The sequence below is a fragment of the Pipistrellus kuhlii genome, unplaced genomic scaffold (assembly GCF_014108245.1).
Source record: "Pipistrellus kuhlii isolate mPipKuh1 unplaced genomic scaffold, mPipKuh1.p scaffold_m20_p_14, whole genome shotgun sequence".
Classification (NCBI taxonomy): domain Eukaryota; kingdom Metazoa; phylum Chordata; class Mammalia; order Chiroptera; family Vespertilionidae; genus Pipistrellus; species Pipistrellus kuhlii.
This window is the reverse complement of record NW_023425449.1, coordinates 12,617,095-12,644,064: the sequence shown is the minus strand read 5'-3', so window position 1 is coordinate 12,644,064 and position 26,970 is coordinate 12,617,095. Positions and strand designations below refer to the sequence as shown.

At 36.2% G+C, this 26,970-nt stretch overlaps 1 protein-coding gene across 2 annotated transcripts in view; it reads right to left on the bottom strand.

Moving 5' to 3' along the window:
- The window catches only part of ZFPM2 (zinc finger protein, FOG family member 2), a 417,383-nt gene that overhangs the window by 287,300 nt on the left and 103,113 nt on the right, over positions 1-26,970 (bottom strand). For both annotated transcript variants that reach the window (XM_036436775.2, XM_036436776.2), the window contains one exon: positions 15,259-15,360. In XM_036436775.2, coding sequence (XP_036292668.1) covers positions 15,259-15,360 — 102 coding nt within the window. The remainder of the gene's footprint in view (positions 1-15,258; positions 15,361-26,970) is intronic.

Below are 26,970 nucleotides of genomic sequence, written 5' to 3'. Positions count from 1 at the left end.
TCGTTGAGAGAAAAGTCTAGAGAAAGAGGATTAACGGTTCCAAGATTTAGAGAGTTTTATGGTAACTAGGTTGACTAGTACATACAAGGCTTTCTGGAATCTGCATGAAAATCACTCACTCTCAGATTCTTATTTTTCACTTTGATAAAACCAGCAATCCCTGAAACTTTTAAAGATGCCAATACAAGTTCTATTATTTCCTTGGGTCTTTAGACATTGAGAAGATGGCCTGAAATGTTGCTTTCTATTAAGTGTCCCGTCCAGTGCCTCATACTGTACTGGTCAATCCATGTGATGCTAACAACAACCATGTTGAAACCGTAGGTCATGGAGTTGCGACTGAGCAATGCTGGAAATGAGCCAGGAGCTAAGCAGAGCTCTACAATGAGGCTGCTAGGACATGCTTAGATGGTTTCACACAGGTTTTTGAGCATGTGGGCACAATCCTGGGTCACAGAGAAGAACAAAGTGTGGCTGTACCTGGGGGGATTACCTGATGGCCACAGGCATGATGACTTACGTGGAAGAGCCATGAAGGTACCGCAGAAGGAAAGCGGGTAAGTGGCAGGTGAGTGATTAGTAATGCTGACAAGAGTCCTAAGGGAAACGGGAGATTAGCAAGTGACAATGGAGAAAAAAGTGCCTGACTGAATGGTAGAGAGAGTGGTGCCAGTAGGAGGCCTGCACCTGGAGGAGTAAGCATGGTTTGTTGAATGAAGGAGATAAAGCTATGGTCGAGATGGAGCAGTGAGGAGTGATAAGAGAGCCCAGCAAAGAGCAATGAGACAAGCCATCTGAGTGATGGTGGAGACAGGCCTGTTGATGGGGGAAATGAGAGATTCTCCCTTAAGACATATCGAGGGTAGGAGAAATACAATGAAAAAGTTTAAAACAGTTGGGTGGTGAAGACTGCCAAATGACCTTTCTCCTTCCATGAAAAGATCATAGTTCTTTCAAGAATAGGTGTTATTACTTCTATAGCCATTACAATAAACACTTTAAAATGTTTTGATATATTTAATGGTAACTAAATGGATTTTAAATGCTCAGAGCAGAGTGCGAGCACCATGAGGCTAGTGAATGTTTCTGTCTCTTTGACCACAATATTCTCACTGCTCAGCAGAATTCCTGTTATATACAGAAATTCAATAAATATTTAGTAGCCCCATTAGGCTTAACAATCTTTCAAAGCAAGTTACTTCCAGCAGTCTTTGGGATAATGGAACAACAATAACCCTCAATAACTGAGTATTTCTTTGTGCCAGGCATATGTAAATTGTGCTTCCTTTATATTAAGACACACTTTAAGGTAAAGATATTGGTACCCTCATTTGCTAGTGAGATTACTGAGAATCAGAAACACAAAGAATCTGAGCAAAAATCGCTCATTCTCAGATTCTTATTTTTCACTTGGATAAAACATGTTATATGAGGATGAGGACTATACTTAGGAATTGTCAGGCTCAAGGTCAAAATTCTCAACCCAAACTTGGGCATCATTTGGCTTGAAGGGTAAAGGAGGGTGTTGGACAGTTCCTCCTGCAGCCCTCCACCCACCCATGGCTGGGAACAAATACAGCATTTCCCTTGACCTTGGTTACTAGTAATTCTCATGGCACATGTATGACCAAGGCATTATTTTCCTGAGCAAACTAACATTTAGAGCAACCGGTAGGAGGAACATTTCCAAGGTCTTTCAACTAATAATAAAACATTGAGCTAGGATTTGAACAGTTTGGGTATAGATAAGCATTCTAGGCTTTTCTTTTTCCATCACATGATAATTTCAGAATTTTTGTTTGCTGTCCAACTCATCAATGGCCATGGTATCTTAGAACAAAAAACTTCCTCAAAGTAAGAAAGTAAGGCAAATTTTTAAATTATTTCATTTGGCATTTGCTCGCAAGTAGGTAATTTTATGTGTGGTAAGTAGTATTAATTTAAACAGCAGCAAATAAAATTAAAATTTCATTTTTAAGTAAAAATATTTCAACAGGGGTAACCTGGATAGTTAATGAACCTCTTCTATGTTTTATAAACCTTCTGTGACATAGAAGAACCTATGAAAATAATAATGAGGAAAAATATTTTGCCGTACATGTAAGTATAATGGCACAATGAAAGGAAATGTAAATAAAATTCAGTTATTAAATATATAAGACCAGCTTTAGAATATTACTGACATTCTAAACATAAAAATGTGTGGGAAACTATAAAACTGACTAATAATTGGATGCTAGCTTGTAGAAATTGTCTTATTTTACATTTTATTATTGTTTTAAACCTTTTTAAGCATATTCAATACATTCATTAAGAAGTTTAATTCCCTAACTTATCATCTTCTCCAATACCGCATGGACATGATTTTAAAATAACTTTTTACATATGAGCAATGATGTTTTCCACAGATAAGGTATCATAGCTAACACACCCATATCCCTATAAAAATATGAATTAGCTTGACAAAAAATATATTCATATTAAAAAGTTAAATGTAATGTCATAAAACCCTACCTATGAAAAGCTATAAAGTTAAATCATTTGTCACACACATTTAACGAGGCACTGTTCATAATATTGAACATCTCCTACAATAGGGGAGACACACAGCAAAAAGTCTTCATTCTTAAAAGACCTTTACCTGAATGTTTATGTTAGGGGCTGGGGCCATATAAGGCCTGCAAAATCATTTGGTCTGGCCCTGCCAAAACATTAGGGATGAGTTAATTAAATGTTTGATCAAAAATAGTAGGCTAATTTTAAGCTGATGATTTTGTATGATGCTATAAATATCCAAATGGCCCTTAGGCAGAAAAAAAAAGGTTCCCTATCCCTGGTTTAGGTAAATATGCTTGAATTAGAAAAATAAGTTATATTATTCTAATAAAAAATCAGATTTTTTAATATCCAAAAGCAATTTGCCTTTAAGAAGTCATTACCAGCCGTAACAGGTTTGGCTCAGTGGATGGAGCGTGGGCCTGCGGACTCAAGGGTCCCAATTTCCATTCTGGTCAAGGGCATGTATCTTGGTTGTGGGCACATCGCCAGTAGGGGGAGTGGAGAAGGCAGCTGATTGATGTTTCTCTCTCTATAGATGTTTCTAACTCTCTCTTCCTCTCCCTTCCTCTCCGTAAAAAAAATCAATAAAATATTTGTTAAAAAAAGAAGTCATTACCAACTTCTTAAGCAATGTGTACATTTATACTATCAAATATTTGAATCAATATTCATCTTCTAAGAAAAAATCTTTTCAAAATTTAAAATGAAGAGGCTAGCTCAATCCCACACAGCCTAAATCTTAAAAACTACCACTGCACTAGAAATGCCATGTGCCTTACTGAAATATCAGTTTTAATTCTCCCCAAGCAAAATTCCAGCCACAATATACAGTGTCATAAAAAGCTTTGCAAATATTTGGCTCTAATTCAACTGTTTATGTCAACTACAGAGCTCAAATATAAAATATGTGCCAACCATTTCTTTTAAGTAGATAGCAAAATATAGAAGTATAATTTCTGTAAATATAGTTGTCATGCGTGTTGGCTTTGTACTTTTTGTGATTTAAAAATAATTTCATTTTTTGAAAAATAAACAAAAGACACACCTTTAAGTTGTATGAATTATGCTTCCCTCTTTCCTTTATTATGTAACATATTGATAGAGAGATGGAGATGGAGAAATATAATTGTACATTGAATTTGTCCAAAACACTTATGACTAGGGCTAATGTAATTGGTTCTGTCATTTTATAACTACTTTCAATTGTTTTATAATTCTACATTTTATAACGTTTGGGGGACATTACAAAAATCAAACAAATCCACATAGCATGGATGTAATCTCAATTCTTTCCCCCCGAATAGTCAAGATATCTTCCATTCCTGCAGATAAATGTGTTTTCCACAAAGAAGTTTTTGGTTTTGTATGGGTGTGTTCTTGTGTTTTTTCAGTTCACCTTACCTAATGTAAGTATCACTGTGGTATATGCGGTGAACATGACATTTTCCTTCAAGAGAAAATTCAAGAAAAGTAAGTAAATCAATTTCAGAATTTCCCATGGACATCTGTGATATGGCTACTGAATACTAGTAAACGTCTTTTCTCCACCTTCTAGAAGAGAGTTAATCATATATATATATATATATATATATATATATATATATATATATATAATTAGCAATTTCAAGCAAATGACAAACAGCTCCAAAAGTCGCTTTCCTGGGCAGCTCTTGGGGAAGAAACTCCCTGATGGGGTCCCTCCTCCACTGCTCCCCCCACCACAGGTGCCTTCAATAGCTGGATCTCCTATGGAACAGATCACAGGCAGTGTCTGCCAGGCTGACCAATCTCCAGGGCAGGGTTTTCCTTTTTCCCTTCCAGATACTTCGTGTTAACAGCTTGAGGGCGTTCAATCAGCACTGCTTTGATCTCCGCTGGAACTGTAATTATTTAACATTGTTACATGGATTTCTATAATCCACCCCACCATTAAATCCCTTTTACGCCCTCATCTTCTGAGGCCTAATCTGCATCAGGACACTTCGTTTGTCTCCTCTGCTGGTCTCATCAGGAGCCTGCATTCTCCAACATTGGGGGCTGAGGATTTTCTCTCACTCTCATGAATTCATTTTCTCACAAATTGAAAAAAACTACAAAAAAATTCGGTCTGTTTTTGAGAGTCCTCTGTTGAATAGGGGGATCATCGTTCGCCATTCACTGCAAACTTTATTTTTATTTTTTCCAATTCTATGACATTCGTGTACTCGGGAGGTTTTATGAAAAGAATGATAAGCATATATTTGATTTTCAAATGGATTTTTATAAAAGTATGCATAAAAGAAAGTAGCCAATGCTGTGGCTTTTTGAAAACATGGGGGGAGGGGGGGGGCGGGGAGAGGATTTGGTAACATTTTGCCATTTCCTACTTCTTCTTCAGAAAGTGAACGGAGCAGTTCTGGATGCGCCATAAAATAGAAAGATATAAAAGCGACTGAGAATAGGAATCTCTTGAGAACAATTTGGTAAGAATGTCAGAAGACATTTCTGAAGGTAGGTCCCAAGAAAACCAGGAAAGGAAAGAGAGATAGGAAGGCAACTTTGAACAACTTTGAGGCCCTCTACAAACCAGAGGGCAGTCCAGAGAAGAGACTCCAGGAGACAAGCTAGGATTTTAAGTCCTTTAAAAAATATTTTTAATATTTTAATATTGAATATTTTAATATTGAATATTTGATATTCAATATTTTATTGAATTCAGAGAGGAAGGGAGAGGGAGAGATAGAAACATCAATGATGAGAGACTCTCACTGATGGACTGCCTGCTTCATACTGGGGATCTTGCCATAATCGAACTTTGACCTCCTAGTTCATTGGTCGATGCTCAAGTACGGAGACACTCCAGCTGGGCTTTAGCCTTTTTTAACTATCCCAGACCCTATGGTTTAGACAACCCTGCAACTATTCCATCTATGTCTCTGTTATTTTTCTGTCCATGTTTTTATTGTATTTACCTTAGTAATTTATTCTACGACTTTATTATTCATGTTTCTTACATCACCCTAAATCTTTTGTGGAACAACACTGAGCATAATCAACGAGTAAATAATTTTTTTTTAAATCAAACATAGTTTAGCACTTCAAATTCAACTGAAAGTGTAATTCTAATCAAGGATATTGGATCCTCTAAAAGACTCTGGTTTCCTGGACAAAATAGATGCAAACTGATTCACTATTTCTCTGGCTGTTGAAAACTTAAAGAATTCTGATGGCGAAGAAATAAGGTTGAAAGCAAGGGGACGGTGACGTCATGTTTACATCACTTGTACATTCCTTTATACGAGACACTCTTCTCAGTGATTCGCTCACATAATGTTCATAAAACTGTATGAAGCAGGCATACTGCATTTCCATGTTACATATGATGCTCACAAAACCCTATGAAGCAGTTACACAGCACTCTCATGTTACATGCGATGCACAAGAAACCCTATGAAGCAGGTTTACAGATGCGAATGATAAAGGGAAGAGAGAGTAAGCAATGTGTCCACATTTACAGAGCTGTTACGCAGAGGAGCAGAATTCAAAGTCATTTTTCATCTCAGAAGGTGTCTCCCTTACTGCCCCTATAAGCTTCACTTACCAGCACTGTGAGAGTAAGTAAACTACCTCACTACTCTTCGACTGACCATCCTCACCTGTATGCGAGGGATAGTCTATTGGGCTTGTGAAGAAGGTAACTAATGGATCACTTCATGCAGCACCTAGGAAGAAAGCATCTTCTAAGGATGTTGCCACCTTCAATGGGAATCCTAGTGGGGGTCGTTTCTCAGCCATAGTAGTACGTTTTTTAAGCCTCAATAACCTCAACTGTGAAATAAAGCATGGCGACTGTAGTCACGATGCTCAACAAATTATATTCGTTATGATTATCATGTGTGTTTTCAAGGAAGAAACCAGATACGTGATGAAATAAACATGCTCACCAAAAATGTTAGGACCTAGGAAGGGAAGCCTTAGATTTTACAAACATCTTATTAAAGCATACATTGTTTAATGAACAGTTTTAAAGGGGGGAAACGTATTTTTTCCTTGCTTGCATGTTAGGGAAGGAAAAAGACAACTCCAAGTTAGGTGAAGTGATATTAAAATAGGTTAGGAAAGTAACAGGTGCTATAATTTTGAAAAGGGCACATTGTGTGAAAAACAGACAGAAAGAAGTGGAGATGAGAACTCTCTGGGGTCAAGTTGCTTCATTTTAATTCCACGAGTATTACCTAATATGCCTGTGCCTCAGTTTCCCCATTGGTCAAAGGGGAAACAATGAGAATATGTTTGCTCATACTTCCCTAAGCCTACAGTAGTAACTGGCACATAGCAAACTCTGAGGAAATACAGTTCCTAGAGATAGAAATGGAAAGGAGAAAGTTAAAAAGTTCCCAGAGCAGGGTTTTATGACCTCAACATTAATTCTAAATAGTTTTTCTTCTGATCATTTGGAGAAAATAACACATTAAAAAATCAATGTCTTAGGTCATCTCGTATACTGATTTTACTTTTATTGGTACTTTTATGTGCACGTTTTATGATTTCTAAAAAAAGAGTGTCAATGAAGTGAATGGATAAAATGTCATAAATTATATAAATTTAATAATATCAAATGCCCAAAGGAAATCAGAAGTATTAATCTCATGTACTTTTTAAGCCATGTATGAAATACTTAATGTATTTTATAAGCTGTATATGTCATCTTCACTTGATTTACTATTTTACCCTATTAAAATATCTCATAACTATTTTCATTTTATTATGCTTACCTTTAAAAGTAAAAAATGAGTTAAATCCAGAAAGCTAACTAACCTCTTCTTTAGTTTAAAATGTGCTAAAACATTCCACTATATAATAATCATAAATGATTGGCATGAAATGTTAGCCTTAAGTCATATGAGTTCTTAAAATAATTCATTTCCATTTTCCAGAGAGAAAAACCTATTTTATAAAAAATTAATTTTGCCACACAATTGTAATTATGATTTTTAATGAATGAATAATGTGGGCTTTTCAAAAATGCCCAGTTCTTTAAAATCAAGGAATATTTTCCTATAATACACATCAATGTGAATAAAGTATTCTATATGGTTGAGTGCTTTATAAAATGTCGTATTTATATTCAAATTTGGTACAAAATGTAATGATAATCATTAAATGTAATGACTTAAAATAGTTCAAAGATTTTTTTAAACAATGAATAAAGTATATTTTCCTTGCAGAGTAAAATTAAAGGTTCATTTTGTTTATGTAACCATAAGAGAACACTTGCCTTTACATTGCTCAGAAAAATGTGTGTGTGTGTGTGTGTGTGTGTGTTATGTGTGACAAAAATTCAGAGCAGAAACTCTGAAAGGAAGAAGCTGTACGGCCTGCTCCAGAGCCACTTCTAAGTTGATGTTTCCCTGTGCCAGGACTGGGTGGGGAAGTCCCTCCTTATCCAAACCATTTTTGGAGTGAATACAGACACTCACTGATGGTGCTGCCCACTTTCTTTTAACCCAGCTCTCTCTTGTGTTTGGATTAGGACTTCCAGAAAGGACTGTTGCCCGGGTGACTCTGGCCAGTCCCTCTCTCACCCCTGGCTACAATTTAGCCGCTACAGTAAGGCCAGGTGGGTTCTACACCCTCTGCCTATAGCGTTGGAATGTCTTTCTCCTCTTCCCTTTGCCATGGGTCACCCATTTCCATACTCACAAAGTACAGGGGCCTCACCTGGCCTCCCAAAGCAAGAGACAGGTGTCTGTTCCTCTGGGCTTCCTTGGTGATCTTGCATGACTCACGTGCTTCCATTCGTTCGCTTTGGTATAATTCCTGTTAGCAACAAGTTAAGCCTCTCCTTCTTAAGACCTTTTACTTTACTCCCCCCAAATTCTGCAAGAACCGCCATCAGCATTATGTCTCACCACCAGCAAACCCTTCCCTTCTCCCTCGGTGCAGGCTGATCTCTGAGCCGCGTCCCCACCACCACTCACACTTGGCAACAGATGGCCTCCCTCTCTCTTTGCTGCCCCTGCACACTGCACTGGCCTGGACAGCAAAATCCATAAAAAGGTATTCTATCTCATCATTTATCTGTCTTCCATTTTGTACCATGAACTTTTTTAAAGTAGTCTGAGTACAAATCATCTTTTTATTCCTAGAGTCTAGCGCACAGTTATTCTTCAATACATGCTTAAACTAATTAAATTTATTAATTCAATGGGGGTCTGCAAGGGTGCAGGAGATAAGTAAAAGATCTGGCAAACATATGCAAATTATATTTACAAGTGAGTAAGGTACCAGCTCCAACTATCAAACTTAGAGGAATTTATTAAGAAGACAGAGACAGAATAATCCCCAAGTCCAAATGCAGTCCTGAGGTTAAAACAACAATAAATATAACAATAAGAAAAGATGTGCTATTGTCAGTTTGAAAACTGGAGAGAGAGAAAATAATATTTAACCCCTATCAAATTTATAATAACTTATTATCTAACAAATTATCATCAAACTTAGGATATCAATTGCATTAAAAATGATAAACCTCAAAAATGCCCATAAACTATTAAGTAGACCAGCTACTGGGAGATAAAATTTGAAATGATAAAATTCAAAACAAATGACAAAAATGTATTATGTAAAACCTGAAGATACGATAATGGCAGGAAATAAAAAATAACTCTAAAATAATTTATCAAATGGATAGTTAGCTCAGAATAGTTTAATACAGAAATATAAATTTCTTTGGAAGCATATCTTTAAATTCTAGAGTTTAAAAAAGTTCTTTTTTGCCGAAACCAGTTTGGCTCAGTGATAGAGCATCAGTCTGCGGACTGAAAGGTCCCAGGTTCAAATCCGGTCAAGGGGCATGTACATTGGTTGCGGGCACATCCCCAGTAGGGGGTGTGTAAGAGGCAGCTGATCGATGTTTCTCTCTCATCGACATTTCTAGCTCTCTACCCCTCTCTCCTCCTCTCTGTAAAAAAATCAATAAAATATTTTTTAAAGTTCTTTTTTGAATATAGCGAATTTTTACTGTGATTTTATATATATAGTAAAATTTACCATTTTAACCAAGGTGAAGTTTACAATTAGTGACATTGAGTACACTTACAATGTTGTAGAACCATTGCTACTATTCATTTCTAGAACTTTTCATCATCCCTAACAGAAATTTTGTATCCATCTGAGTAAAGCCATAAGGTAAAAACTTTCAAACTTGCACATTTGATCTTCCTAAAAAAAAAAAAATCTACTAGATAATTTGCAATAGTTCCATCTACCTGTTAAAGCTATTCTAAGAATTTTTCAGAATGATTCTTAGCTAGAAGTAGGTAAATAGCAATGAATAATTTTATTAATAAATAGATCCATGGAACCCTAAATAATGTTATTTTTGTATCAAGAACACTTAAACCTAACACAGACCAGTTAAGGTAGCAAAGCTCCACTTTAAAACTTCTAGTTAAAAATCACTAATATCGTTTGCTCAAGGAATTATTCTATGCATCTTAATGTTTCACTCTCTTTTCAGACTTTGAATGAATTACTTCAAAAAAGATGTAAAAACCTTGTAACAGTACAGTTACATTTCTTCATCCTCTTTTCTACTTTTATCATATATATATATATATATATATATATATGACATCTATATACATTTTTTTAAATGTTTTTATTGAATTCAGAGAGGAAGAGAGAGGGAGAGAGAAATAGAAACATCAATGATTAGAGAGATTCATTGATTGGCTGCCTCCTATCTCATCTCCCATTGCAGGAGGATTGAACCCACAAATTGGGCATGCGTCCTGACCTGAAACTGAACCATGACCTCTTGTTTCATAAGTCGACACTCGACCACTGAGCCATGCAGGCCAGGCTTAAGGGAGCTTTTACTGCGATCAGTTGATTTAGCCATGGGAGCAGGGTGTAGGACAAGAAAAAGTAGCCTGTTATCTATTTTTCTGGGAGCATGATATATATACAAAATTTGACACTGTACCAATTTCCCAGCATGATACTTGAAGGAAAAGGTCACTGCAAAGTTAGGTCCAAAGAAAATTAATCTCAACACCCTTATCCTTTAACTTGAATGTCTCAATTAAGCTTATACAAACAAATTAGGTATTGGCAAATTCTATAACAAATCAATATCTAAATAGCCTTACTTCCCATTCTTATACAAATGAAAAGAAATAATAATAATAATAATAATAATATAATAATAAATGGTATATTTTATGCAGTATTTTATAACTCAAGGACATATCTTTTTTCCAAATCATAAATAAGTAATTTGCCTTCTGTCTACCTTTTTTTGTTGTTATTGGGTTTATATGTGCCCTAATTCTTCATGAGAATGCCAACTGGAGTTAGGGAATAAGAGAACTTTTTTACTCTGTGTATGTGGTATTCGGTTCTACAAAGGGTAAAGCTTTCATCTTTTAATCCTGTATCCACTTAACTACACTATAGAAGATTTATTTTGACCCCCTCTTGTTTCATAAGGAGCTCAAAAGTCTGTAGCAAATTTTGACACTTTTGTTATAATGTTTTTTTGACACCTCCCCTCTTCCACAACTAACTTCTTTCTCTTTCTCTTTCTCCCTTTCTCCTTCTCTCTCTCTCTCTCTCTCTCTCTCTCTCTCTCTCTCTCTCTCTCTCTCTCTCTCTCTCTCTCTCTCTCTGCCCCCCTCCCCCTCAGCCTCATTTTCATATGGACACAAAGCTTTGGGATAAAATGATGGTTCATTATAGTAGTACAGAGCTCTTATCTTCATCCTGCAAGAGTCATTTCCTTCCAAAGATTGAAATGCAAATGTGAAAATTAATGATAACTGCATTATCTGATAGCAGAGATAATACCAATTCACTGTCAGAGTAATACACAGTCATTCTACGATTTCCTCCGCTTCTCAAAATATTCTTCTTACTGTCAGACTATATCTATGGTTAACTATGTTTCATAGGTTTCTGTTAATTTACTTCAAATGGCATTTCCCAGATCTTATATCTACCACATTTTCCCAATCAAAAAGGAAACGAAATCAGAACTGTAATCTCCAAGCCCTTCTTTGGATGTGCTAGTAAGGAAGAAGAAAAAAAAATCCATATCATTAGTGTGTGCTTCTACCTCAAGGTGGTCTTGTAGCTACCGTTCCACTTTCTGCAAAACACTCCCACCTTCTTAGTTTAATTTAAGGCACAAAGCAAACTAGTCTGGTCCTTTGAATGCATCCATAATGGTGAACAGCAGCTGAGTAAGGTGACTTATTTATGATTTCTTAAACAATTTTAGTCCAGATGCAACAAGTACATCTATATGATTTTGTTCTAGGCAATTATTCTTTTTTTTTCTAAATATATTTTATTGATTTTTTTACAGAGAGGAGGAGAGAGGGATAGAGAGCTAGAAAAGTCCATGAGAGAGAATCATTGACCGCCTGCCTCTTGCACACCCCCTACTGGGAATGTGCCCGCAACCAAGGTACATGCCCTTGACTGGAATCGAATCTGGGACCTTTCAGTCCACAGGTCGACACTCTATCCACTGAGCCAAACCGGTTTCGGCTATTCTTTCCATTTTAAAGATAAGGAAACTGAGGCCTGGCTGTTTAATATGCCTGAGCTCACAAGGCCCCAAGTATCAATGTGTGAACTCAAGCACTAATTTGCCTCACTCTTTAATTTGTACTTTTTCTTCTGTAGTTTAGGCCATTCCCTACTTTCTAGCTTGACACATTTAATTAGTGCATCAATGACTCAAATGCAACACAGGAGTAATTAAAAGAGGTTAAGGAGAGAAATAGCATCAAAAGAGTATAGACAGCATCATACTACAACTTTGGACTTCTCCCTAGAATCTTTCAAAATTATTAGTACACAATAACCATTTATCCACTTATTAATTGATTAAATGTATAAGAATATCAGTAAACCTGAAATACTGCAAGGGTGATAAAACATGAAACTTGTGAGGGTAATAAAAGAAAAGAAGAGGTATTTAATTAAGCAGAAATGATATAAGAGAAGTATAGGCAAATATAGATGAAAAGGCAAAAGATTGGATAACAAGTACCTATGAATTAGGTTCGTATAATTAAACATTAAAGGATTTTACATCACAGAAATGGTTTTAAATGTAAGATAATTTTTGCAAAGCGATGTTTAGGTCCCACCAAATCCTAAGAGTTAACAAAGGTGTAAGCAGTTACTAAATGCACCTTTTAGTTGAATAACAAACAAAGAAAAAGAAAGTTTTCACTGTAAAGTTGGCATTTGATAAAAATAGAACACTTCAGATAGGAGTTGATTCATTATTGAAATGAGCCATCAGAAAAGGTTGTGGAGCTGTCTTCAATCAAACTCTTCAAAAATAAGATAAATCCTAATCTATCTTAAATGATGTCAGCTCTATGCCTCAAATTCTTTAGATAATTTCCTTGTCTTTTTTTTCTGTCTATTTTTAGAGAAAACCGTCTATCTTACAGTGACTGTCTGAATTGGGTGGGAGGGCTCAACATTAGGAGACCTTGAAGTCACACCTGGCCCATTACCTCATGTCTTAACTAATTTGTGGTTACATTCAAAAGTAGATGCTCAGCATTTATAGAAGTTCACCCCTGTGGAACCACAGATACTACTATTGGGCTTTAAAAAATGCTGAGAATAATTCTAAAAGGTGCTGCTTCAAGACTCAACCATTCCAAAACCATAATAATGATCAGTCAAATTTTATGTGTATACTTCCTACAAAATCCATAATATGATTTTCTACATTTGGTAACTGGGAATACAGGCACAGAGATATTAAGCAAATTGCTAAAAATCACCCAGCAAATTAATGGCAAATCCAGAATCTGAACCTAAATGCTTAGAATCCAGAGCTATATTCTAACATGTTTGGAAATGGTCATTAAAACCTGGATAATGTTATCTCAATACAGTTGGAAAATACCAATAATGTTTTGTGAAGAACAAAAATCTGAGTAAAAATATTGCTGTAATCTCTATGTAATAGCAAAAGTAAAAACAGTATTCTATACTTTCTCCTGATCAAAGGAGAGACATAAATATTCTACCTTAAAAACATAAATACCCAACAGATATTCTTTTGTTATGAATTAACCTCATCAAAAACTTTCAAAGTAATTAAACTTTTTTTTTGCAAAATAGGAGGGTTGTTTTATCAATTTTACTGTATATATTAATTTTTTCTTATATACATACCTGCTTAAAGGCATACATTTTTCTTTAAAGTTTCTACATATTCATATGTGCCACAAAAAAGAACATTTCTCCATTGTCAACTAAAGAAAATTTTCATTAAATCAGATAGATTAAATTTATTTCACTTAAAAGTGAAAAATCATATCCTGAATGAAGTTATGCTTTAACTTACTCCTCAGTATTTTTTATACATTTTTAATCAAAGGCAGTCTTCCCTGAACTGAGAAGAAAGAATTATGCAATAAGGTCAGAATGACAGAAGTCTACATTTTCTTTTAAACTCTTAAACTGTGGTTTTATGGATATATATATCCATAAATATATTACACTAGAGGCCCAATGCAGGAAATTTGTACAAGGGGTTCAACCCTTGCAGCCTAGGCTTTGTCCAGAAGGTCATTCAACAGGACAGCCAGAAAGGTCATTCAGCTGTCTGGTCTAATTAGCATATTATGCTTTTATTATTATAGATTTTCATCCAAAATCATGTGTACCATTATGCTATGGTACATAGAATACAAACATTTATGTGTGTCATGAGTAATATTAGAAATGACATCCTAATAATCAGATATATTGTATCTTCATTTTTGTTTGCATTTTATTTTCCAGCAGCTGGTTTCAGAAAATTACCACCAGAGTTCCTCTCCTCTTCACACACAGCAGAGAGCAAATTGCAAAGTCATGCAAGGCTGAAAATGTGATTGAAATATAGGGATCTTGCTTAATGAAAAATGTTACTGCTTTGAAAACCATGGCTAAAATTACTCCTAAACTCACTTATATCCTTAACTCTATGACTATTGATAAATAGTCTCCATTTATAAATATACCATCAATTTTAAATTATGCTGGCACCAAATACAAAGGTGGGTTTTTTTCACAGCATTTTTATGAACTTAATATACTTATATACAATTATACTGGTGTTTTGGAGTATTTTTATCAGATTTTGTTTTTCTTGAAATTGTAAGATGTCAGGATCTTTAAAATTATTTAATTTTCATTCATGCAAATTAAAATGTTGCCAAAACCCTGACTCTAAGTGATGCATCTGTTGGTATTTTATAAACTTCTAAGTACATATTGAGATTCTATCTATAACTTACAATATGACTACACTGAAAATTTTTCTTTGAAGTATTATTACTGTTTTGAAGCTTTAAAAATATGCCCAGTTTGAATGCAGATTTAGCATAAAGATTTCTGTTCAAAGAAAAAGCAAGTAGAGTTGACTAATTCTTCTATGAGTATGAATGAAAACAAGATGGAAGATTTCAAGCAAAGGTAACCTTTGTTTTTTTATAATTTATCAAAAAGATAAAACTTTCTTTAGATAATGATGTTTATTTAACCTCCCAAGTAACTGGTGTATAAACAAATAACTTTGTTAAGATCAGAGTTGAGGTCATGAAGAGTTTATGACCTAATTAAAATTTGAGAAAACCCAGGGAATTTCTGATAGTAGCAATAGGTGGTTGGATTTTAAATTATCTGTCCTACCTGGTCCATCCCAGTCACCTGTCTGCACTCCAGGCTGCCCCGGCTTCTCTGGCTGTGTGTCCCCATCTGACTCCGCTGTTTCCTGGATGCCTTCTTCATCACCTAGAAACACCACACCCAGAGAGAAAGGGAAATGAGGGTTTAAACTTGACATTGAAATCCTTGTAGAGGGATGTGCTTAGAATACGTCTAATTATTATTTGTTACATAGCTTGTCATTATACTGACAAATGTCCATGATTACTCATTTTGCTATCTATTACAGCCGATAATAAACAAAATCAGCATTATTCATTAATAAATAAAGTTAACTGCTGTAAACAATAAAGAGCATTTCCATAAAATTTTTCATTTGGAGTAATAGTCTATATAAGAAGAAAAAATAAAAAGCAGTGTGTAACTTTTATAATACCCTCAATACAGAAAATCTTAACTCACTTATTTCTGAGTTATAATTTTTATAAAGGCAAGATGCAAAAGACAAAATCAAATATCAAAGAAAAAGTCATATTTATGTTTGGGGTTGAATACAGGTTATCTTAAAGATTTTCTTCCCCCCCCCCCTCCCCAGCTTTAAGTTTGCTAAAACTAGGCCCTCCTTACTTTTTAAAATGGTCTAGAAAAGGCTATAATTAAATGATTAGAATATGTGATGAGCCTGTGACTCAGGCCTCACAATGTAAGGAGCTAGAGAGAGGTATCCTTGTAATAGAGTGAGTACAGCCAATCTGGACAATTACATGCCTTCATTTTCACATAATAAAAGGGAAACATAATACTTTTGGGGCACAAGCACAGACAATACTGTGGTGAAGGCCTGGGGATGGGGGTGGGGGCAGGTGTGCGGGCAATAAGGATTCAATGGGGGGAAAAGGGGACATCTGTAAAACTTTCAACAAAAAGCTAAATTTTAAAAATAAGTATAGTTATGGAAAAGAAGGAAAAACACACTAACAATGCAAGCACCTTTTAAAAGCAAAATAACAATTTAAAAGTAATTTTATTTTAAACCAACAATCAGAGCAGTCCATGAATAATTCCAATGAGGACAATTAAGATACAGAAATGCAGAGCCCGGATGCATAAAATGACGCTGACCAGTGAGGAACGATTATGACTTCTACCTTCAGTGCAGTCAGTGGGAAGCATTGGGTTATTTCAGTGGGGCTGATATGACCATGTGACATAAGTTCAATAATCTATACAATAAAAGCCTAAGCAACCATTATGGTGGAATGACCAGAACAACTGGTCACTATGATGCACACTGACCACCAGGGGGGAGACGTTCAATGCAGGAGCTTCACCCTGGTGGACAGTGCGCTCAGCTAGAAGCCATGCTCACAGCTGGTGAACGCAGTGGTGGTAGCAGCGGGAGCCTCTACTGCCTCCATGGCAGCGCTTAGGAGCAGCGAGCTGAGTGGTAAGGAGTAGCAAGCAGGCAGGCAGTAAGGAGCAAGGGGTCCCAAACTATAAGAGGGCACAGGCCAGGCTGAGGGACACGCCCTAACAGTGCATAATTGTCATGCACCGGGCCTCCAGTTAACATATATTTCTGCGTTTCTATAAACACACTTTTTTGGTCTGGTCTTTGACTTTTCCCTTATTCATTCCATAACAACATTGACTCATGTCTCAGATAACCTTGCCCGAAATTTTTGTGAAACTAGACTATAGTTCACTCTACTTTGAAATATTTTAGTAGGCAAATCACTTATTTGAAAGAAGAAAAAATAATGACAAATATAGTGAGAAACAAGTATCTTTGGAAAAATATATCAGAATCATTATAATAATCACAAACATTAAAACTTGAAAGTTTTCATTTGAATCTGTAAAAGTTCATCTTTATTGAACAGAAGTGATATACACCATTCTTTATTAATTGATTAAAATACAGGCAATCCTCAGGTTACATTGGACTTGACATATATAGTCCTTTCATGGTTATGAAGCCATCTACCATTTATTTAAAAAAAAAAGTTCTGTCATTTCAATGTATGTACATATGTGCTTTATGTTTTTTATTATTTATTTACCACAAGTACATGTCAGGGATTGTTATCTTTTAAAATTTTGTTACTGTTTCACTTCATTCCTGCTGTGTGTGTGCTCCATGAGGGTGATGTAGGTGCTTAAGTAGGTGGGTCCCACTGATGGCAAAATCACATTACATCGCACTTTAGGAATGAATCTCAGACGTAACCGAGGACCTACTGCACTGTGCTAAGCATGAAGAACACGAAACAAAGATTGGCCCTCTTCTCACATAACTTGCAGACTAGGACAGAGACAAATCAATAGATTGCAACCTCACATGGTGAGTGCTTTGATGGGAGAGTCCATGATACATGAGAGGCACACAGGCATGACACCTGACATGGACTTGATGCAGAAGCTTCCTGGAGGAAGGGAGCAAAAACATACCTGACATTTTGGAGGCATGATCTTAGAGGAAGCAACTCTATAGATATAATTCCCCAAGGCTTTATTTTTTTCAGATTAAACATGAATAATCCATTATGAATAAAACATGATAGTAATTTCATTGTTGTGGCAAGAAAATGGCAGCTTAGAGGTGGTTAAACTTAAACCATTTCAAGGATACAAAAGTTGGATCCAGATGAAGTTTCAAGATGCCAAAGAGAAACAGAAAAATATTGCTATCTTATGATGGTTAACTGAGCAAAGTCCTTTCCTTCATTCGATATAGGCTGAATTTAACAAGATTATTCTCATCCACTATCACTAGGAAAAGAAAATGGTAGAATGACTATAAATCTCAGCAGACCTTAAATGCAGAGAAATTTGGTAAATAGCTCAAAATAAAAATACTATAATTCAGCTTATTAAGGGTTTGACTGAACTAGTAATTTCATAAAATAAGTTCATTAAATGTCACTTAACTGTCAAATCAAAACTGTAGAGCTTAGCTATGGTAAATTGTACTGCTATGAACATAGGGGTGCATATATCTTTTTAGATTGGTGTTTCTGGTTTCTTGGGTATATTCCTAGAAGTGGGATCACTGGGTCAAATGGCAACTCCGTTTTTAATTTTTTGAGGAAACTCCATACTGTCCTCCACAGTGGCTGCACCAGTCTGCATACCAGCAATGCACGAGGTTCCTATTTCTCCGAATCCTCTCCAGCACTTGTTGGTTATTGATTTGTTGATGATACTACATTCTGACAGGTGTGAGATGGTACCATACTGTAGGTTTGATTTGCATCTCTCAAATGATTAGTGACTTCAAGCAGGTTTTCATATGTCTCTTGGCCTTCCTATGTCCTCTTTCGAAAAGAATCTATTTAGGTGCGTTGCCCATTCTTTGATTGGGTTGTTTATCTTCCTTTTGTTAAGTTATATGAACAAAAACAGATCCAGAGACAGAGAAGCACCGATCAGACTGTCAAACTTCAGAGAGAAGATAGGGGAGGGTGGGGATAAGTGGTAGAGAGCAACCAAAGGAATTATATGCATGCATATAAGCCTAACCAATGGACACAGACACCAGGGGGGGTGAGCACATGAGTGGGGGAGCAAAGGGGGAGGATAAGGATAAGTAATACTTTAATCAATTAAGAAAAAAATAAATTAAAAAAAAAATCCCGTGGAGCTTAGATTTCAACTTGTGCCAACATCTGGAGCAATGCTTGGTATTGATAATCCTGATTCATGGGATGCTTTACTCCAATTTGTTTCAAAATGCAGCACATACAATTACAACTATTGAAAAGATTGCAAAGTATTTAATGAAGTACTGTGAAAATAGTTGATTGTAAACAATTAGCAGCTCAAAAGAAATTGCATTTATTTAAGCTATTTATGAAACTGGATTTACACACACACACACACACACACACACACACACATACAGACACACATACATAAAAATATCTTTAATAAAAATAAATCCTGAGAGAGAAGACTAGTTTAAAGTTTCCGCCTGATTATTTAATGGTGTTTTCTTAAAGAAAGGATGCAAAAAAAAGGGGGGGGGGGAAGATGACCAAAAACACACGAATATCAAATTAAATTATTTTTTAGTGTAGAAAACAAAATGGGCCATAATTAAATTTATATTCATCTCAATATCTGCTATGTGCCAAACACAGAAATCATAAAAGTGACAGGTGACTAAGACAGAGATCATGTCACGAAGCTCAGAATACACATTAGACCTAAACTCGGCTACCATTTCTTGTGTACCACACAGCACTAGCTAAATACTTTATGACACCACTTCAACAACTTTGCCATATACAAATATCCTTGTATTTCAGGGAGTAAACCAAGAGGCGGAGAAGTGAGGAGGTGCCCAGGCACACTGCTAGGAAGGGGCAGGGCCAAGAATAGATCCTGAGCTAGTCTAAATCCAAGGACCAAATTCAAGGCTTAAGAACATTACAAAGTTTATTAGATTTCAACAAAGAGCAAGATCTGATTTGGATAGTGGTTTTCCTCATAAGTAAGCCTTGTTTCTTCATTATGCTTACATATTAAAATGAGATGTTTAATGGATTTCATCTTTATAAGCATTACTTTACTTGGAACTTAGTAAAACCAACTACACACAAATGATTAATCAATAACCATTGCTCACTGACCAGTGAGGTAATTAGATTTTGGTTTCATTCTTTTTACCATAATCTACTGCAATAGTGTTATATTCATCCATTAATTGCTTTCAGCACACGATTTCTATTTAATAACTAAAATAATGTCACATTTTTTAAGTTTTAAAGCTTTCACCTTCCAAGTTTATCTCAGGAAAATAGCTCTCATTTTCATGGTAATGTTTTTACCTAATTCATTCTTCATCTTCTCACTAATGAAAAATGAAATTAATAAAAAATAATTTAATCGAATATGAAATCTGTGAATTACTTTAGAGAAACACTATTTTCCTTCCCAATATAGGTTGGTTTCTTTCTTATCAGTATACTTATTTGCAGGAAAGTTTACAAACAGAACTTCATTTTGGTATTAGCCCAATTCAAGCTTTTACTCAATTTGAATGGAAATGACAATACTGACCTTTGTTCTTTCTTACTTCTATCCATTTTGGTTTGTAAGTTTGAAATCAACACTCTATAGTAGCTTATGAAAAAATGGCATGGACAACTGACTAATAGCCAACATAGTAACAACAAGCTTGTTAAGATACTAATTCAAAAGCTTTTTTGGAAGGAAAAGCAAAGAGAAAAAAGAATGCTAGACAGAGAATTACCAAGAGACCTAGGAATGCATCTGACATTCATTCATTTACATGCTAAATTCTTTATTCACATCCTTTCAAATAGAAATTTTGGTGAATTTTTAGCAAAGCACAAACACATTTCATGGGATCATCCCTAAATATATTCAGAAAATGACTCATGAAATGATGAAACAGAATAAATGTCAAGCAGTCACAAAACCTGTAATATTTCTAAAATTGTGGCTATGGAGTTAATGGTTTCCCCTTGCGAGATTAAGCTCTTTTGTTGGTCTTTTAAAAGATATCATGCATATTTTATTGGCCCTTCCATTTTTCCTAGTCTAGTTTTCAGAATCAATGAGAGCCCGAAAGGAAGAAACTGAAGGTATTATTGAGCAATGGAGTACACAGCACACATGACTGGGGGAAATGCACTGGGATATAGTCTTTGAAACACATGAAACAGAATCTTTAAATTCCATATTAGGTGGTGTTGGCAAGGGGATCAAAGCAGGAGCTCTACTTGACAGGCAAAAATCATATAAAAAACACAAGCAGGCATCTTTTCACCAAAAGTTGGGTATTCCTATCGGAATTAAAGGTTTGCCACATTCTGTGACAGTCACATCTCCCGCACAAAATAACAGCAGTGCTTGAAAGCAGCCATGCAAGCAAACAGCCTTTCTCAACCTTGCTCTTTTAATCCGTGTAGTTCATATCAATGGTAACCTCTCATAGAAATTCTCGTACAATATAACTATTGAACTTTCTCCACTAGGAATGCGACTGTCGCTGTTAGTCATCCCTATAATGTATTTCGCAATCAGCTAAATCATCAAAGTATTTTTTAACAATGAACAGTTCAGAAGTGACAGATCGACTTTCTTGTTCACAACTGCTTATCAGAGAAAAGATATCACATATGTTTTCCAGGTGCTTCCTATAGTTAGGGTACCTTCACAGAAGCCGCTCATGAAAGATAAGGTCATAAAAGAGATGAAAAATGTGAGCTTCATACACTTATGGTTTTATCATCAGACAAGATAGCTTTGGTTAAAGTATTTTAACACTCAAAAAACAGAAAACCGCAGCTCATACTGAAGGGCGAGGACATGCGAGTTTAAGATTCAGTGTGTGTTTGCTTTGCCTAATCGTCTCACAATGTTGTTTGGCCTTAAAACAATTGTTTGGTTACCCATTAGCCAAACAAAAGTGTCGGGTTAAATTAACGGTGCATTGCTAAACTGTAGACAGAGTTAGATTTCCAGATACATAGAACAGAAAACATAGACTGATTTCTGCTCATAGCTAAAAGGAAGTCTAAACATTTCAAACGGAAAAAGAACAGGTTTATTATTCTGTGGATTCCTACTATAATGGTCTCTGGCTCAAGTCTCCTTTTGAATTACTACAAATGTATAAGAAAATGCAAAATTTTTGCCAACTTCCGAATACTCAGCACACAATAAACTTTGGGGAGAAAAATGCATGTGATTTCCTTGTACCTAATAGAACAGCCTTTTCATAATCCAGGATATGAACAATTAAGGAGATTCAAAAAATAGAATCTATACATTTTCAGACCCTGAATGAGGAAACAATCCTGAAACAGTTGATTGCAGGGGTCCGAGACTAAATATTATATTGAAAAGAAACTCAATCTCTACAACCAATGGGTGACTATTGTAATGGGTGGCATTTTGTTATAAGTCTGTAAGGAAAATTTCTTGAAAATACCGACAGGTATGGTCAAAAGAGCATTTAAAAGTCACATTAACAGTATTTGCTAACTTAGGAAGAAAAAAAGCAATTTATAAATTCTACAGTACTGAACATTTATCCTTGATGTCAATATCATCCTTCATATGAAAAGAGTTTCTCTCCAACTTTCAGTTCCCCAAAGACCTGGAGAATAAGGGAACTTTCCACTGGGTTAAAATAAGGCGAATTTTCAGCAGTACATCATTCAAAGAATTCAATTTTATTCCTCATTATTTCTCTCAGTGAGCACCTGCCAAAGCCACATATAGAAACAAGTATGGGGGAAGGATATCCTATGTTAAAAATGTTTCTACAATATGTATTGGAAAGTTTACATTTAAATAATTTATTTTTTCTCCCCCCTTAAAAAAATCACACAACAACAACAACAACAACAACAACAAGAAACCTCAAAACACTGCAACTACTATATTCCATTTGGAGGAGGATTCTACACAATGTAGACACCTCTTGTTCCAAAGCAAAGACCAAGTCATGTCTGAGAGCCTGTAAATAAGGAACTGTGATTTACCTGTTTTTCCATGCATCAAGAGACCACCGTCGTCCTCCTTTTACTGGCGTCAGCATCACTTCAGGAAGTCATCACCACCAACAATAACAAAGAGTAGAGCCAAATCTCACCATCTCTGAAACTGTCTCCTCAACAAGCCAACCTCATCTAACAGGAAGATCCAGCCAGTTTGAGAAGTTTTGCTGGAGCATTGTTTTCCATATAATCTTACTGTTTCGTCTTTTCCTTTTAAACAAAATGATTCCTTTCCAGAGTGGCTGGCTATTCCTCTCATAATCCGCCTAAGGATATGATTCATAGCCAATCGCTCATTTCCATAGAGTTTCATTAATACAACTAAATTTGCTTATCTTACATAGACTGTATGCAAGCCATTTATCCAGAATGCTAAGGACAATGGAGAATGCATGCCCTGGCATGTTCTGGGGCAGCAGCCAACAGACACGTTGGCCGCTATCTAAATGCCCTTTATCCAATACTAGTTCGCACACCTAATAAAGAATGACCCTCTGAGCTCACAGATTGGGAATCACATTGATTTCTTCTGATAAACCCTGTATTTGCTACTGCTTGACCATGGAAATTGTATCTAACTGGTTCATTTTCTCTCTCTACTATGGCTTAGGGGATGCTCAAAATTGCATTTAATGTTTCAGCTTTCAAGATCTTTATCTTCCTCTCTTAGGCCTCCTCTCATTATTTCCTTCCTTTCACCCTCTGCTCACCGTGCTTCCTGATCTCTTGAGGCCCATACCTCTCTCTTCTGGGCCAACTCACACCACAACAGCCTTTGCTCTTTGTAGGATCACCAGGCTCTTGCCAAACTCATGCTGTTCCCTCTACCTGGAAACTATTTTCACCTCATTACTGCCTATTCAGCACTAGATGCCAACTCAAGTATGCCATCCTTAAGGACACTTCCTCTGAATATCTCACTAGGTCCAACCACAGAACACCACTTGTGTGATTATAATTTAAATCCCAGAATAGCCAGAACCTTCCCTGTGTCTACTCACATCGTCTTCTCAGCAGGTCTGATACAGTAGATGTCCAATGAATATGTATGCTTTTGGAGGAAGCATGCATGTGGAATGGACTGATGGCCACAATGCTTCCAGTCATTAATGACCCCCCAAATCAAGTAAGAATAAAAACTCTGCCTTCTGCATAAACTGAAAACTCTCCATAGAAACAGACATAGAGTTGGCATGTAGCTACCTGACAAAGAAAGATCACCTTGCCCAGCCTCTCTTAGGGAGATAAACCACTACTTGCGACTGTGCTCTGGACAGTGGGGTGTAAGTGGGAAGCCTGTGGAATCTCCCAGGATCCTATTCTTACAACCATATCTAATGCAAATGAAGTTTTCGTATCCATGGAAATAAAAGTATTCTAGGACAGTGGTTGGCAAACTCATTAGTCAACAGAGCCAAATATCAACAGTACAGTGATTGAAATTTCTTTTGAGAGCCAAATGTTTTAAACTTAAACTTCTTGTAACGCCACTTCTTCAAAATAGACTCGCCCAGGCCGTGGTATTTTGTGAAAGAGCCACACTCAAGGGGCCAAAGAGCTGCAAGTGGCTTGAAAGCCGCAGTCTGCTGACCACAGTTCTAGGTCATGTCAGCCTCTTCCCAACGCAGATCCATATCTAGCTTCCACCACTAGGGATATTCCAAGTATGTTATCACAAGACCCATTTAGACTTGACCACAAGGTCTTTCCACATTGCCTCCTCCCTCAGGGCCAGCAACAGGACCTTGGCTGCTGGTGATAACACAGAAAAACATAGATGGTATCCATAGCATCATCTAGATTTTTAGAAACATTGGAGAATTTCTTCTCTCTGTTTTAATTTCTAACTCAGTACTCTCAGGAACATGCGTGGTATCTTTAGGCTCAGGTAAATGCAGAGTAATGACAGATTTGAAATGAAAATGCCTAGTAACCTAAATACTGAAACGTTTTAGAAATCTTATGTAAGGTGTTTTTTTTAAAAAAAATTAGGAACTTGAAACCAAACAACATTATTTTTTTAATATTTTTATTTTTATTGATTTCAGAGAGGAAGAAGACATAGAAACAGCAATGATGAGACAGAATCATTAATCGGCTGCCTTCTGCACGCCCCCTACTGAGGATGGAGTCTGCAACCCAAGCATGTGCCCTTGACCAGAAATGAACCTGGGACTCTTCAGTCCACAGGCCGATGCTCTATCCACTGAGCCAAACCAGCTAGGGCCAAACGTAACATTCTTGATCATTGCTGTTAGGAGACATGTTTACAAAAGATTGATGTTTACAAGGATTGATTCAGGTTTTGTGGGGCCTGAAGCTTATACAATTCATGGGCCCCCCCTCAAAAGAAGAATACATAGTTATAATGACAAAATTGGATGCAGGGGTTTGAGAGGAGCCTTTACAAGTGAGGAGTTTTAGATATATACCACACTACACTGTGGTCTTAGGTCTATCGCTCAATATAAGAAAATCTAAATTAAACAATTGTTAAGTAAACTTAAAAGGTGAATGAGCCAATCTAATATTTAGTTGATAATGTTACTTGTGAGGATAAGATATGCCTTTTACATAAATTTTCAAAATTCTTTCCTTCTATTAATGATCTGATCCCTTAAGGTCACCTAACAAGTTCTCCAACATAACTGCCAATATTATAAAGAAAACATCCTTCTTTTTGAAATTGGGTTTTCCTTAGGATATAAACTATTTTCCCTGTCCATTTTCCCCCCAGTATCACTCTATGTATTTGCAGAATTGTTTCTTGTTAGGAGTTACAGTATTTTGGTATCCCCTTTAGGAGTCTGCCACTAGGACAGGATATAGGAACCTGGGACACAAGAATTAAATGAGACACATACTTGGTGGTGAATGGTTTCCGTAATAGAATTATGCACATAACCACAAGGAAGCTTGAGAATGAACACAGTGTTACCTAAATCACCCCCAAATCAACATTTTCTCTACTTCTCACACATATTTCCTTATCTCACTTGTGCATATAGTTCCCACTTACTCAATGAGTGTATCTTTAAGAAAAAAGAACGTTCTTTATATATCCGCTTCTGTATTTGTATGTCCCTGGTCACATGTGGGCATTCGCACACATCTATGCTAATATAATACAACGAGAAATAAATTTAAAAAACAAAACTAAAAAACATCAGTTTTCAGAGTTGGTTAACTAGCTTGGACCATAACTTGCATTGAAACAAACAAACAGAAAAAGCTTATCTAAAATCCCCAGTACAGTGCCTTGTGCTAAGGTCTAAAGCAACAACAGAAATTACATCAAATCCCATTGTTAACCAGGGAGGCGGGGAAAGCGTTTCTGCACATCTGTACTACAGATCTCCAAGGTGATAAGTCTCTATCTTTGAAAAATAACCCTTAAAAAGGCCTTCCCTTCTCACTGTCAGAAAAATATAATCACTGTCTGTGCAATTCCACTCGGCACGTCTGCTCCGTGCGTAATGCTCGGTGAGATACAGCCACTGTCAGGTTTCAGAACAGTTCCTTGTCTAATCTTTCTGCTTCCCCAGATCTTCGATACGGAACCTGTTAGAATGTACTGCTTACGTTTCCAGTTCCTATGTTTATCTCCCTTCCACTCCTACCATCTGCTGTACTGCATTTCCTTCAGAAAAGTGAAAAGTTTTCACAGAGCCCAGAGTGTTCCCTGCAAACAATGCCCTATTCCCCTCTTCCTTCCTTCCTTTCTCCCCTTTTTATTTGGTCTCATTTTGTGTGAAGGTCAAGCTGTGTTAAAAGAGTTCACTGAGCAAACTTGTCTGCAGGGCTGAAATTCCTACCCAGAGAGTCCGGGTGGATATGTAAACATGTTTGCCACTTATGAATGGCTTCTGCCTAACCGTTTTTGGTTTGTCCCCACTCGTTTGAATGACCTGAAAACAACTTCACAGGAAGCAAGCAGTGAGGAATTGTGGCTTTATTTCATGCCACAGATCAGGGGCATTGCATCATCCAGTTAGTATAATAAGCCTAAAGAACTTGCAGTCTAACTATCACATTTTTTTCAAAATAGCAATTCTACTCACTGCTGGTTAATTCATTAAAGAAATGCCAAAATGATAGAAATCATCTAAGCACACCCTTAACTCACTTACTTTAACTTTTTATTTGTTTGCTTGTTTGTTTATAAATGCCCTTAATCTTGACAGACACATCATGTTTAATG